Source organism: Stenella coeruleoalba (genome assembly GCF_951394435.1).
Source record: "Stenella coeruleoalba genome assembly, chromosome: 3".
NCBI classification, from domain to species: Eukaryota; Metazoa; Chordata; class Mammalia; order Artiodactyla; family Delphinidae; genus Stenella; species Stenella coeruleoalba.
In genome coordinates this window covers 166,392,513-166,408,536 of record NC_137148.1, presented here as the reverse complement: position 1 = coordinate 166,408,536, position 16,024 = coordinate 166,392,513, and the positions used below count along the sequence as shown (strand labels likewise).

The 16,024-nt window shown below is 47.8% G+C and overlaps 1 protein-coding gene across 1 annotated transcript; it reads left to right on the top strand.

Annotated features, from left to right (window-relative positions):
- Nucleotides 1-3,573: 3,573 nt before the first annotated feature.
- On the top strand, nucleotides 3,574-11,252 carry TSPAN16 (tetraspanin 16; the record flags this gene model as incomplete). The annotated part of the gene is given in 7 exon segments (XM_079918706.1): nucleotides 3,574-3,636; nucleotides 5,620-5,656; nucleotides 5,659-5,676; nucleotides 5,679-5,722; nucleotides 8,163-8,309; nucleotides 10,246-10,329; nucleotides 11,205-11,252. Coding segments are annotated over 7 exon segments (441 nt in total).
- Between the last annotated feature and the right edge of the window lie 4,772 nt (nucleotides 11,253-16,024).

Below are 16,024 nucleotides of genomic sequence, written 5' to 3'. Positions count from 1 at the left end.
GCCCATGTGAGGAGCTAAGCCCTTAAAGGCTAAAGGAATACTGTTCCCTGGAAAGACAATAAAGTGGAAATTATATTTAAAAAAAAAAAAAGATATTGTGAGCTCACTCTTAGCTCGTTAGCCTTTTGTCGTGTTTTTTCGTGTGTGTGGTGTGAGGTAGGGGTCTGATTTTATTTTATTTTTTTCCCATTTGGTGACATACTGTTGCACTTACCAACTGGTCCATCCAGTCCTCCTCTGTCTATGCTAGTTTCCATTATGCTAAAGTCTGTTCTGTGTACACTGCTTTGTTCCATTGGCCCATGTGTATATCCCCCACTAACACAACACTATTGTAATTGCCATGCAGCACAAGTACATGTTCAGATACATGGGGTATGAATATTTCAAGCATGATCATGCAAATAGCATGTCACAGATTTTGCATGTCTTACTCATTCTCATATATAGCCTTGGCCAAATGTCTCCCCAGAGTCCAGCTCCGAGAGCCCCCATTCCCACTTCCCTTAAAATCTTGTCTGAGCTCATCATCCCACCCAAAGTTGAATCTGTATCCAGCATCTTTTGTTTTCCTTCCTCCACTGTGTTGCTGCAAAACTACAGCAATTTCAGTTTGGGGGTTTCAGGGAGATTCTTGCTCTAGCCATCTCCCAGAGCATAAACAGCCCCGACCGTTAAAGCAACCACCCTCACTTTCCTCCTCCCTGAATCTCCATCATCTCTCATTTTCTTTCTTTCTTTTTTATAAATTTATTTATTTTTGGCTGCGTTGGGTCTTCGTTGCTGCGCGTGGGCTTTTTCTAGTTGTAGCAAGTGGGGGCTACTCTTCATTGCAGTGCTTGGGCTTCTCATTGTGGTGGCTTCTCTCGTTGCGGAGCACGGGCTCTAGGCTTGTGGGCTTCAGTAGTTGTGGCTCGCAGGCTCTAGAACTCAGGCTCAGTAGTTGTGGTGAACAGACATAGTTGCTCTGCAACATGTGGGAATCTTCTCGGACTGGGGATTGAACCCTTGTTCCCTGTATTGGCAGGCGGATGCTTAACCGCTGCGCAACCAGGGAAGTCCTCGTTTTCTTTCTTAATTACTTCAGCAAAGATTTATTGAATAGATGCTGTGTCTGCAAGATTTCGTTTTCTCTTCAGTAGAATGTGGACACGATTTTATCCATGTTTTAACTCGGAGGAATCAAAGAGTACTCTCTCTCACACCCCACGTCCAACCCACTGGCAAATCCGATCGACTTTACCCTCAGCGTCTGGTCCATCAAAAGCTGATGGCGTTGGGAGCCACGAAGGGTTCAGAGCAGAATCATGCCCTGACTCAGGTGCTCACAGGCGCCCTCTGGCGGCTATGGAGGGAACAGAGTGTAGGGGGGACCAGGGTGGAGGGACTGACTGTATTGGTCCAGATGGGAGATGGTGGGGGCCGGACTCGGTGGGGCCAGGAGGGGGTAAGAAGTGGGCAGATTCTGGATAGACTCTGAAGATGGAGCCAATAGGACTTGCCAACACCTGGATATCTGTCCTCTGGACGCTTCAGTCACCCAGAGGTTGGGAAATATTATTTTTCTTTTTAAAAAATATTTATTGAGCTTCGCTGGTGGCGCAGTGGTTGAGAGTCCACCTGCTGATGCAGGGGACACGGGTTCGTGCCCCGGTCCGGGAAGATCCCACATGCCGCGGAGCGGCTGGGCCCGTGAGCCATGGCCACTGAGGCTGCCCGTCCGGAGCCTGTGCTCCACAACGGGAGAGGCCACAAGAGTGAGAGGCCCGCATACCGCTAAAAAAAAGAAAATTATTTACTTGGTTGCGCCAGGTCTTAGTTGCGGCTGGTGGGCTCTCTCTCTCTTTTTTTTTTTTGGTGGACTCTTTAGTTGTAGCATGCAGGCTCCTTAGTTGTGGCATACAAACTCTAAGTTGTGGCATGCATGTGGGATCTAGTTCCCTGACCAGGGATGAACCCAGGCCCCCTGTATTGGGAGTGCAGAGTCTTAACCACTGAACCACCAGGGAAGTCCCGGGAAATATTATTTTTAAATTATTTTTTATTTTTGGTCACGCAGTGGCAGCGTGCGAGATCTTAGTTCCCCGAACAGGGATCGAACCCAGGCCCCCAGCGGTGGAAGCACAGATTCCTAAACACTGGACCGCCAGGGAATTCCCAGGAAATACTAATATGAATAGGAATTCTCAGAATCTGATACAGGAGCCGCATGTCTGCGGTCTCACAACTACCTTCATGTTTCTCCCCGTCGACTGTGGGGACCCCGATGTGTATCCACTGTGCTTTCCTGCCTCTGTGTCAAGGCCAGATAAGCCCAGCCATCGGCTGGTCTGGCAACTCAAAGCCTCAATTATCAAAGAGATTTTAATGATAATGATAATAATAATAGGTATAGATAGAAATAGATGAAAGGGGAGACAGGAGCTGACCTTCCTTTGACCCCCCCCAATCTGGCCTCTAGAAGCTCCACAGAACCCACTGAGACCCCCCTGAGCTGGTCCCACCCCTCCGTTGTGCAGATGGGGAAACTGAGGCTCAGGAGGGAAGCAGCTTTTCCTCGATGGATAACTTGAAGTCCCCCCACCCCCGCTTACAGCATTTCCCACTCTTTCCCACCAGGCATGTGAATTTCATCGGAAACATGAGGCATTCTCCCCTGGCCCCCACCCTCCTGTCATCCGGTATCTCCCCTTCAGTCTGGTCACCCCTCCCCGCAGTTTGTATTTCTGAGGTTTCTTGGCCCTTCCTCTGTTTTTCGTTTTGCTTTGTTTGTTTTTCTTGACCTTGCAGCACGGCTTTAGGGATCTTAGTGCCCCGACCAGGGATCGAACGGGGCCCTCGGCAGTGAAAGCACTGAGTTCTAACCACTGGACCACCAGGGAATTCCCTCCTGCCTCTGTTTGGTGCCCCGCACTGTCCCTCCTGCCCTTCTGTCGGCCGCTGCTGTCTGCACACACCGCTGGAAGTCGCCTTTTAAGCCTCCCAGACTCTCAGAAAGTGGTGGCCGTGAAATGGGGTTCCAGCTATTTTTTTAAAAATGAATTTATTTATTCGTTTTTTGGCTGCGTTGGGTCTTCGTTGCTGTGGGGGCTTTGTCTAGTTGCGGCGAGCGAGGGCTACTCTTCGTTGCGGTGCACGGGCTTCTCACTGCGGTGGCTTCTCTTGTTGCAGAGCATGGGCTCTAAGCACGTGGGCTTCAGTCCTTGGGGCACACAGCCTCAGTAGTTGTGGTGCACGGGCTTAGTTGCTCCGTGGCACGTGGGATCCTCCCGGACCAGGGCTCGAACCCGTGTCCCCTGAATTAGCAGACGGATTCTTAACCACTGCGCCACCAGGGAAGTCCCTCCAGCTATTACTGATAGCTCCTAAGAATATCCCACCGCCAGCATCCTGGACAACATTCAGGAATGCGACACCTGGAAGAAATAAAATAACACCCCCCACCCCCCTCCCCCCGGCGTGTGTTCTTTCAAAATGGAGAGGCCACGGTGGCCTGGGGATGGGGTGGAAGGACTCTCAGCAGGCTCCCACCCCCCCGACTCCCCACCCTGTGTCTTCCCGTGTTTCTCGGTCATGGTCATCATTCTCATCGTGGAAATCACTGTCGCCACAGTGGTCCTTGCCTTCTTCCCGATTGTAAGTACAGCTCGGCTTCTCTCATTCTGCATTAGAAATAAACAGAATCAATAGAAGCCCTGCCCCTCCCCCCGGGAGGCTCCCACACTCGCCAGGATCCGGTGATGGTGGGAGACTAGTCTCCAGAGATAGGGCGAAAAGCCGGAAACCTCAGCCCTGCCTTCAAAGCCTCCCCTCAAGAAACTGCGGAGTGAATTGGACCACCTCTCATTTGGGGGAGTAATGGGAAGTAATTGCTGGGGGAGGAATGGGAAGTAATTGCTGGAGGAGTAATGGGAAAAGCTGTGAAGTTTCTTGGGGTTTTGAAATGAGTTCAAAATAGAGGGCTATTCAGCAATATCTATCAAAATGAAAAAGCACGGACACTTTGACCCAACCATCTGGTCCCTAGGAATTATCCAAGGATATGCTTGGGGCGGGGGGAGTTTATAATGTATAATAATCCACACAAGGGAGTCTGATGCAGCTGGAAAGAAGGAAGGAGGAGGCTCTATATGCAGGAGATGGTACATTCTCCAGGACATAGTGCTGTCCCCGTTTGCGTCCCCCCAGAGGCTCACCCTGAGAAAAGGATCTGAAGGCTCATGGTTTATTTGAGAGGTGATCCCAAGAAGCACCTGTTGGGGACAGGGGCAGTGAGGCAGGGAAGGGAATGTAGCCCCTAAAAGCTGACACTGTGGGGCTTCCCTGGTGGCGCAGTGGTTGAGAGTCCGCCTGCCGATGCAGGGGACACGGGTTCGTGCCCCGGTCCGGGAAGATCCCACGTGCCGCGGAGCGGCTGGGCCCGTGAGCCATGGCCGCTGAGCCTGCGCGTCCGGAGCCTGTGCTCCGCAACGGGAGAGGCCACAACAGTGAGAGGCCCGCGTACCGCAAAAAAAAAAAAAAAAAGCTGACACTGTGTGCAACTGGGCTGTCCTGGTGGGGGATGTCGGAGACGCAGCAAGGAGCACGCCATCTATTTTCTCCACCCAAGCGACTGGGGAGCTGCAGTATTAATCCAACACCTCCCATCAGTCAGTGCTTAAGGGCTGCTCCCAGGGCGCATGCGTGCGGAGAGGCCACTGCAAGAACCTCGGTTGCTGGGGGCTTCCCTGGGGGTCCAGAGGTTAAGACTCGGAGCTTCGACTGCAGGGGGCGCGGGTTCCATTAGTGCTCAGGGAACGAAGATCTTGAATGCCGCAAGGCGCGGCCAAAAAGTCAAAAAAAAAAAAAAAAAAAAAAAAGAACCTCGGTTGCTGGCAGCGGGAAGCCGGGCTCCGCGGCACAGAAATAAGAGAAGCCACCGGGATTTGAGCAGGGCACCGAGAGCCACTGCTACTCGTGTTGCGAACAGCCGGATGCAGAACAATGAGAATAGAATAAAGCAAGGGGGACAATAATGAGGATATACTTTGCTTTGACACACATAGCATACGTCTTTGGAGACACTGGAAACCATGACAGTCGAGGTGGTGAAGTGGGAGAAACTTGTCGGCTGGGAGAAAAAAGTGGGAGGGAGACTTTTCATGGTTTACCCTTCTGTGATTTGTGAATTTTGAGCCGTGTGACGATTTCACCTCTTCGGGGAAAAAATGGTTTTAATTTAGACCTCTATTTAAAAAATAGAAAATTAAAGTTGCCCCTTTTGTGCAGAGAGAAATTCAGTTGCTGAAGATGATATTCAAGTCCCTCATCGAGTTGCAGCCATAACGGGGGCGTAGCAGGCGTGTGGGCGATTCAAAAGAGCAGATGATTCAAAGCCGTTTGTGAGTTTGGATACAACCAGATGTGCTGGGCTCCAGACCCACGCTCTACCCTGTGTCCCTCTCTCGGGGGCGATGGTAGCCTGAGTTCGTCCTCCTCCAGCGCAGACCCATGGTTGGGGGAGGGGCCATGAAGGAAGCGGAAGGGAAGCCCCCACCTCCCTCCTGAGTCCCCAAGAAACCTCACCTTGGGGGCACCTTGCTGTTTTCTGTGCTCACCGCTCCCTGTTTCATCTCTGAGGTTAGAGAAGTGGCCTTGGAGCACAACTTTGTGACCCTGAGCATTACAGAGGTTACAACAGCCGGATGACTATTCCCTGGAATGGAATTTGGTCATGGAGAAGATGAGATTCACATCCTTTTGTTTTGTTTGTTTAATTTATTTTTATTGTAGTAAAAGATATATAACGTAAGTGTATCGTCTTACCATTTTTAAGTGTCCAGTTCAGTGGCATTAAGCACTTTCCTATGGTTGTGCAACCATCACCACCCTGCATCCCCAGAACTGAAACTCTGTCCCCATTAAACACTAAGCCTCCTTCCCCCAACCCCCCGTACCCACCATCCTACATTCTACCATTCTCTAGGAATTTGACTCCTCTAGGGACCTCATATAAGTGGAATCATACAGTATTTGTCTTTTTGTGTCTGGCTTTTTTCACTGAGCATCCTCAAGGTTCATTCGTGTTGTAGCACGAATTTCCTTCCTTTTCAGGGCCGAATAATATTCCATTGTATGGATGGACCACATTTTATTTATCCCTTCCTCTGTCAATGGATACTTGGGTTGCTTCTACCTTTTGGCTATCGTGAACCATGCTGCTGTGAACGTGGGTGTACAGATATCTCTTCGAGTCCCTGTTTTCAGTTCTTTTCGGTATATACCCAGAAATGGAACTGCTGGATCATCTGATAATTCTATGTTTAATTTTGGGGGGAATTTTCATACTGTTTTCCACAGCAGCTGCACCGTTTTACATTCCCATCCGCAATGAAGGCACAAGGGTTCCAGTTTCTCCACATCCTTATCACCACTTGTTATTTTCTGTTTTTGTTTTTTGATAGTAGCCATTCTCATGGGTGTGAGGTGGTGAGACTTATATCTTGAGTCTTGTTGTTTAAGGAGCAAGACTGGCCTCCATGTGTCATCTAAGCTCTTGAGGCAGATGGTTGAGAAGGATCTTTGAGGCGAGGGAGGGTGTGGAATGGAAAAGCCATTGCCTGTTTCTAGGAGTGTTTTCCATCTGAGTCTGGGGCCCAAGAACTGCTATGGGGTCAAGTTCAGGCTTGGGAGGGGGCACACTATGGGTAGGGGACTTGCCTGCATCCCCGTTTTGGCTTCTGAAGCTTGAGGTGGTAGAAAGTACTTCTCATTCATTCATCTAGTCCTTCCACTAATCTTTTTTTAAAAAATTTAAGTATAGTTTCTTAAAATATTTTTTAAATATTTATTTGATTGTGCTGGGTCTTAGTTGCAGCAGGCAGGCTCCTTCGTTGTGGCTTACCGGCTCCTTAGTTGAGGCACACGGGCTCCTTAGTTGTGGCATGCGAACTCTTAGTTGCGGCATGCATGTGGGATCTAGTTCCCTGACCAGGGATCGAAACCAGACCCCCTGCATTGGGAGTGTGGGGTCCTAACCACTGCGCCACCAGGGAAGTCCCTATGCCACAGCTTCTTTATCTGTTCCTCTGTTGATGGACATTTAGGTTGCTGTCCTTCCACGAGTCTTTATTGAACACCTACTATGTGCTGGGCACTGTTCAGGGGTCTGGGGACAAAGCAGGGCACAAAACAAAATCCTTGCCCTGTGTTGCTGACACTCGAGTAGGGAGATGGAGAAAAAAACTCTAAGTAAACATTGGTGGCAGGGATGGTAAGTGCCATGAAAAAGAAAGCAAGGCAGGGAAAGGGCAGAAAGAGTCAGGATTTTGTTTACTTGTAGGTGCTATTAGTCACCTATTTTCAGCACACAGTGGGATGGCCTGTCCTAGCCTTTTTGTAGTTAGTTGAGGATCATGTGATGAGTTCTGGCCAATGAGCTGGGAGGAGAAGTGATGTGAGTCACTTCCTGGCCAAATTATTTAATTACCAGTGTAGGGCCCTCTGGACCTTTCTTTCTTTTTTCCACAATAGTGGAATCATCTGGATGGTGGCTGCTTCACAAGCCTGAGTCCCTGAGAGACTTTGATAAATGGAGTTCCCCTGCCGGGTTGGTATGAGCATGTAGTGTGAGACAAACTGCTGAAATTGAAGGGCTGTTTGTTACGCAGCATCACTTAGCCTGGCCTGACTGATACAGGGCTGGTGGCTAACTTAGAAAGAAGGGTCAGGGCAGGCCTTCCTGAGGAAGAGCACTTGAACAGAGACCTGAATGAAGTGAGAGAGGGAGCCGTGCAGACATCTGATAGAACAGCATTCCAAAAAGAGGGAACAGCCATCTAAAGGCAGCAAGGCTGATGCTTACTAAGTGTGTTTAAGAAACAGAGAGGAGATTGGTGTGGAGCTGAGTGAGTTCAAGAGAGAGCAGGGAGATGAGGACCTGAAGGTGACAGATATGCAGGGCCTTGTGGGCCATGGTGAGGAGTTCAGCTTTTACTCCCAAGTAAGATGACAGCCATGGAGGGTGCTGAGCCATGATGGGGTGGGGAAAGGGAGGCATTTAGCGCAGGCATTGGGATATTGTGACTACTCTAAACAGTAGCCATGGTGACCATGATTTCTAATGTTTTTATTATTTTGAAATTTGAAAGGGAGTCTTCAAGCGTTTATTCTCTTCTCTGCAGCTAAAGGGCTGTGGCATGAAGGACTACACAGATTTTCCATCCTTCGAAAGGATGACTGGCCACACCTACCCCAGGGGCTGCTATAAATCTATCGGGACCGTGGCCTGCGACGGGCACAACGTGTCTGCAGGTGTCATCCACCAGGAAGTAACTTGACATTTTGTTAGGTGTCTAGGTAGACCCCTAGGGCTGGGGACTTTTATGAAAATTGCATTTTTGCAGGAATCCCAGCGATGTTGACCACAATTTCAGCTCATTTCGACCACACAGCCTAGAGTTACCATCCCCATTTCACAGATGGGGAGACTGAGGCTGGGGAGGAGAGTGGTTCAAGGTCACATGGCTTTGGTAGAACCGGGGTTTGATCCATGTTCGCCTGTGTCCATTGCCTGGGTCACACTGCCTGCCTCACAGAGAAATCAAATTGCAGCAATAATGGTGGAAAATGATTGTTCTGTAGATAGTGATGGCTGCCACATGACTGGGTACTCATTCAGTGAATTCAGTCTCCATCGCACCCCTTGAGGTGGGGACTGCCCTTCTCCCATTTTACAGATGAGGAGACTGAGGCACAGAGAGGTTCCCATAGCCAGGGAGGGGTGGAGCTGGGCTTCAAACCCCAGCCCTAGCTTCCCCACCCCTAACTTCTGCTGCAGGGGAATAAACACATGGGTCTTCCTTGAGAAATAAGAGTCATTCCTTAATTCATCCCTTCATGCTGAATGTCTCTTGCTGGGTAAATTGGCCAGAGTGAGTCCCAGGCTAGGGCCTCAGAGAGGGACGTGGCACCACACAGTGACCCACTGTGCCCTGTACAACCTGCCTGTCAACCTCCCACTCACCCCCTCACTCATTCCACTCTAGCCACACTGACCTCCACACTGCTGCACAAATACAACAGGCACATGCTTGCCTCAGGGCCTTTGCATAGGCTGTATTTTTTTTTTTTTTTTTGGCCTTGCAGCTTGGCTTGCAGGATCTTAGTTCCCTGACCCAAAACTGAACCCGAGCCCCTCGGCAATGAAATCACCAAGTCCTAGCTACTGGACCGCCAGGGAATTCCCATGTTCTTTCAGCCTGGAATGCTCTTCCCCTAAATGTTTTCCTACCTCATCTCTTTCAAGTCTGTGCACAGTTGTCACTTCCCCAGTGAGGCTGTTCCTGAACCCCTATCTATAAAACGATGCCCCCCATTCACCATCACACTCCATCTCCTTACCCTGCGTTAGTGTGCCCAGCGCTTAATCACCACCTGACAAAGTCATTGCTGTACCTGCTTATTTTATTACTTATTTTTCCCACTCAACTGTCAGCCCCACCAAGGCAGAAATGTTTTCTCTTTTGTACATTGCTGCGTTCCCAGTGCCGGTTTCAGTGCCCAGCACACAGTGGACACTTAAAAAAAGCCTATTAAATGAAAGGGGGCACTGAGCCCTTTGAATACAAGACAACTCCAGCTTCCAGAAGAAAGGGGAGTATCTCAGTGGCTGCAGGAAGGGAAGTGAAGGTCCCATCACCTGCAGGTGGCTGTTCTGCTCATTCACTGTGCCTGTTCTCTTAATCTCTCTGAGCTTCAGTTCCTTCACCTATAAAACAGAGAAAAGACTAGTACCCACTTCATGGGATTATAGTGAGAAAATGGCTGAGAAGGTGCTGGATACTTGTTAGCCCTTTTGTTCATACGTAAAGAGGACTTAGATGTAACTAATGGTTACTGAATGCCGGTTATGTGTCAGGCCACTGCTGTGTGCTTCATGTAGATTCTTTCTTTTAATCCTCACAAAAATCTTGTGAGGCCGATCCTATTGGTCCCATTTACAGCTGGGGAAACTGAGGCACAGAGAGGTGTAGTGACTTCTCCAAGGTCACACAGCTAGCAATAACTTGGGACATCTGATCATATTCTTTTTTTAAAATATATTCTTAAAATTTATTTATTTATTTAAGTTTTGGCTGCATTGGGTCTTAGTTGCAGCACGCGGGCTTAGTTGCCCCTTGGCATGTGGGATCTTAGTGTTGATGGGGACTTGGAATCCAGGAGTCCCTAACCAGGTTCCGCCTGCTTTGATGTTTGTATCTGCAGGGCTGTTTCCCTAAGCTCCTGAAAATAACCAAGACTCAGAGCATCAACCTGAGTGGAGGCTCTCTGGGGGCGGCAGTGATACAGGTAAGGTCCAGCTCCTCTGGGACACACCAGGCTCTTTTGTTGAGCACCTACTGTGTGCCAAGCACTGTTAGGGACACCAGGGACAGAGCAGCGAGAAAAGACAAAATCCCTTTTGGGACTTCCCTGGCGGTCCAGTGGTTAAGACTCCGTGCTCCCAATGCAGGGGCCACGGATTTGATCCTTGGTCGGGGAATTAAGATCCCGTATGCTGCAGGGCATGGCCCCCCAAAATTATATATATATATATATATATATATATATATAATAATAAAGACAAAATCCCTACCATGGTGGAGCTGACATTCAGTGGGGGGGAATGGATGATCATTTCAGTTTAAGATACCAGCTGGGAAGGAAGTAAAAGAGGGTGACAGGATAGGTAAGGGAATCAGGGATGGCCTCCCTGGTGACATTTGACCAGTGACTGGAGGAGGTGAGGAAAAGCCATGTGTGTATATGGGAGTTGACAGAGGGAAGAGCTGGTGCAAAAGCACTGAGGCAGCAATAAGCATGGCTTTCTCAGGGACCAGCAGAGAGGCCCCTGTGGCTGGGCAGGGTGAGTGAGGAGGATGGTAGGGGGAGACGAGGGCAAGGCCTTGTGGGCTACAGAGGGGCGTGGCTTTTATTCTGAGTATGATAGAAAGCCATTAGAAGGGTGTTAACATTCACTTTTTCACTCTACAAACCTTACTGAGCACCTACTGAGTCCAGGCACTGCTGTAGGCACTGGGGATACAACAATAAACTAAACAGACAAAAATCCCTGCTCTCATGGGGATGACATTCTAATCAGCAGGGAGAAACAAAAAATATGATTTTTTTTTTTTTTTTTTGGCTGTGCCGAGCGGTTTACGGGATCTCAGTTCCCCAACCAGGGATTGAACCTGGGTCACAGCGTGAAAGTGCTGAATCATAACCACTAGACCACCAGGGAACTCCCAAAATATGGTTTTGTTAAATTAGAAAATTTATTACATGATAGTGATAAGAGTTAAGGAGAAATATAAAACTGGGAAGAAGATAGAGGAGGTAATTTTAAGCAGGGTGATTTCATTACTGTTTACCTATAAAGGGGGCAAGGCATGAAGGTGCTGGGGGCCTCAGACCTAATTCAGGTGAAGTCAAACTTACTCCAGGGATATGCCCTGTCCACCCAGCTAATGAGTCTGGCTTACACTTATGTGATAGGAGGCCTGTGTGGGAAAGTGCTGGGGCTCTGAACTCCAGCCCTGGTCATGTCACTCACTAGCTCTCTGACAGAGCATCAGGACCGTGGCCTCCCTCATTTGTAAAATGGACTGCCCAATTGTTGTGAGTCATTCATGAGGGGCAGTATGTCAGAGGCTTTGCACAATGCCCTACCCACAGAAAGCATGAAGTGATTGTGCGAAGTTATTGTCATTAAGTCTAGGGAGGTCCTGCCCAAAGCACGGATCACAGGAAGGCAGTGGCTGAAAGGTGATAAGGTCTCATGCACCAGTAGAGATGCTCAAAGACTACTCATTATAGCAACACTATTCTCATTCCTGAGCCTTGTCCGGGGGAATCTTTGCTCAGAGTCCAGCCCAGATAGGCCCCAGGGAGAAAAGAATGAACATAAACTTGGGAAGTAAACGGAAGTTGTTTTCAATTCAACTGGTCTTGATTTTTTACACCATCCAGATTGTAAAAACGGAATGAAATATGATTTGTAATACACAGAACGGATAAAGCGATAAATAATGGCAGAATATTGCTCAACTTTAATAAGTCAGGTTTCCCTTTTTTTTTTTTTAAGAAGATGTTGGGGGTAGGAGTTTATTAATTAATTTATTTATTTTTGGCTGTGCTGGGTCTTCGTTTCTGTGCGAGGGCCTTCTCTAGTTGTGGCGAGCGGGGGCCACTCTTCATCGCAGTGCGCGGGCCTCTCACTGTCACGGCCTCTCTTGTTGTGGAGCACGGGCTCCAGACGCGCAGGCTCAGTAGTTGTGGCTCACGGGCCTAGTTGCTCCGCGGCATGTGGGATCCTCCCAGACCGGGGCTCGAACCTGTGTCCCCTGCATTAGCAGGCAGATTCTCAACCACTGCGCCACCAGGGAAGCCCCCAGGTTTCCCTTTTGAAAAAGAGAAAATTCTCATCCCAAACACTAGCCTAAGCAAGCAGGGGCTTCAGTGGCTGCACACAACAAAGACTTTGTGGAATTAGTTCCAGAGAGTCACTGAACAAGCAAACAGCAGCAGCAACAAGCACAACCAGCAACACAGAAAACCCTGGGGAGTAGGGGGAAGGGAGATCAAAGTTACCACATTATATTTTGTAAATGTCCAGTTTGCAACAAAAAAATTACAAAGAAACAAAATGCAAAGAAACAAAAAAAGTGTGGCCAAAAAAAAAAAAAAAAAGTGTGGCCAATGTACAGGAAAAAACCCATCAGTCAATAGAAACTGTCCTTGAGAAAACCCAGATGTTGGCTTTACTAGACAAATACTTTAAATTAGGTATTATATATATGTTCAAAGAATTAAAGGAGACTCTCTAAAGAACTAAAGAAAAGTATGAGAATGATGTTTCATCAAATAGAAAAGATTAACAGAGACAGAATGAGTTTTTAAAAGGAAGCAAATAGAGGGCTTCCCTGGTGGCGCAGTGGTTAAGAATCCGCCTGCCAATCCAGGGGACACGGGTTCGAGCCCTGGTCTGGGAAGATCCCACATGCCACGGAGCAACTAAGCCCGTGCGCCACAACTACTGAAGCCCATGCGCCTAGAGCCCGTGCTGTGCGACAAGAGAAGCCACAGCAACGAGAAGCCCGCGCAGCACAACAAAGAGTGGCCGCTGCTCACGGTAACTGGAGAAATCCCACGCGCAGCAACGAAGACCCAATGCAGCCAAAAATAAAATAAATAAATTTATATTTAAAAAAAGGAAGTAGTTAGAAATTCTGGAGTTGAAGTGTACAAAAATTGAAATGGAAAATTCAGTAGAATGGCCCAGCAACTGATTTTAGCTGGCAGGAGAAAGAATCAGTGAACTTGAAGATGAGTCAATTGAGATTATTCAGTTGAGGAACAGAAAGAAAAAAGAATGAAGAAAAATGAACAGAGCCTCAGAGACATGTGTGACACAATCAAGCGTACATACATATGCACAATGGGATTCCAGAACAGGAGGAGGGAAAGAAAAAGACAAAAAGGATACTTGAAGAAATAATGGCCCCAAACTCCCCAAATTTGATGCAAAACATGGATCTATGCATCCAAGAAGCTCAATGAACTCCAAGCAGTATAAACTCAAAGAGATTCATGTCTCAACATTGTATAATCAAGCTGTAAAAAGAAAAAGATGAAGAGAGACTCTTGAAAGCATCAAGATGGAAGCAACTCATCTTGTACAACAGTGGTCCCCAACGTTTTTGGCACCAGGGACTGGTTTCATGAAGACAATTTTTCCACGTACTGGGGGCAGGGATGTTTCAGGCAGTAATGTGAGCGATGGGGGGGGGGATGGTTCAGGCGGTAATGCAAGTGATGGTTCAGGTGATAATGTGATGGTTCAGGCAATAATGCGAGCGATGGGGAGTGGCAGATAAAGCTTTGCTCGCTCTCCTGCTGCTCACCTCCTGCTGTGCAGCCTGGTTCCTAACAGGTCTGCAACCTGGGGGTTGGGGACCCCAATGTACAAGGTATCTTCAATAAAATTAATAGCTATTATCTCATCAGAAATCATGGATGCCAAAAGCAATGGGATGACATATTCAGAGGCTGAAAGAAAAAAAAAGTGTCAACTAAGAATTCTGTATCCAGAAAAACTATCCAAATGAAGGAGAAATTAAGATATTCCCAGATAAACAAAAACCAAGAGAATGAATTACAAACAGACCTGTAAGACCTACAAGAAACACTAAAAGGAGTTGTTCAGATTCAAATGAGAGGACAGAAAACACCAATTTGAATCCACATGAAGGAATAAAGAGCACTGATAAAGATTACATAGATAAATATAAAAAAAGTATACATTTAAAATTTTTTAAAAAACTAGACTTCCCTGGTGACACAGTGGTTAAGTATCTGCCTGCCAGTGCAGGAGACATGGGTTCAAGCCCTGGTCCAGGAAGATCCCACATACTGCGGAGCCTCTGTGCCACAACTACTGAGCCTGCGCTCTAGAGCTCACACTCTGCAACAAGAGAAGCCACCATGATGAGAAGCCCGTGCACCAAAACAAAGAGTAGCCCCCACTCACCACAACTAGAGAAAGCCTGTGCACAGCAACCAAGACCCAACACAGCCAAAAATAAATAAATAAAATAATAAATAAATTTATATAAAAAAGCTATTCTTCTCCTACCTCATTTACAAGACAATTGTATAAGGCAATAGCTATAAAACTGTGTTGACAGGGCTTCCCTAGTGGCACAGTGGTTAGGAATCTTCCTGCTAATGCAGGGGACATGGGTTCGAGCCCCGGTCTGGGAAGATCCCACCTGCTGCGGAGCAACTAAGCCCATGCACCACAACTACTGAGCCTGTGCTCTGGAGCCCACGAGCCACAACTACTGAAGCCCGCATGCCTAGAGCCCGTGCTCTGCAACAAAGAGAAGCCACCGCAATGAGAAGCCCACGCACCGCAGCGAGAAGTAGCCCCCACTCGCTACGAGAGAAAGCCTGCATGCGCAGCAACGAAGACCCAACGCAGCCAAGATAGAGAGATAGATAAATAAATAAATAAGTTTATTTTAAACAAAAAAGAAATGTCTGTTGCTTGTAAACCACCCAAGTCTGTTACAGACGCCCCAATGGACTGACACCCAAGACAATTAACAGTCATTCCTTGGCATCACTCAAAACCCAAGCCATTGTCAGCATGTCTTTTTACACTCGGTTTCTTTGAATTGGGTCCAACAATGTCCACACAACACGTTTTTCATGTATCCTAAATTCCTTTTATCCTAATCCAGTGGTTACAGAATTAGAAAATGCATTAGAATACTCTGGACGTTCTGTTAAAGCACACGTGTCTGAACCTTACCCCCAGAGCTTCTGACTCAGGAGGTCTGGCAGGGGGCCCAGGAATCTGCATTTCTAACAAGTTCCCAGGCCATGCTGCTGGAATGGGGAACACATTTTGAGACCACTGCTCTAGATTCCTCCTCTTCTTCTCCAACCCCACCTACCTTAGATTTGTTGCAGAAAAGGTGTGGAATGTTGGGTAATGCAGTACCGTCTGGATTCGGTGCTTGCTTTTCTGTGGTCCCTTTATCTTGTTCCTCTCATCCCCATATTTCCTTTTCATCTCTTGTTCTCAGCTTTGGCTGTACATTAGAATCCCGTGGGAGCTTTAACAAAATATCGGAGCCTGCACTGCATCTCCCATCTCCTGATTTAATCGGACTGGGTTGTGGCCTGGGCATGGAGACTCTTACATTTACCCAGGTGGTTGCAAGGGGTGGCCATGATCACGGCTGAGAATCAATAAACAAAGAGCTTCATCCAAAGATCATAGCGGGCTGAATCAGTTCTTTCACTGGAGATTGCAAAATGGTGGTTTATCTAATTCTTCCATCTTTCTTTTGGAGGGATTTTTAAAGAGGATAAAATGGGCACATGTCAAAATTGCTATGCTGCAATCATCTCCCAAGTCTGGCAGGAACACACCTAGTTTTCTTTGGAACCAGCCCGCCTCTCAGATTTCCGTCTGTAAACCAGGGGCAGGCAT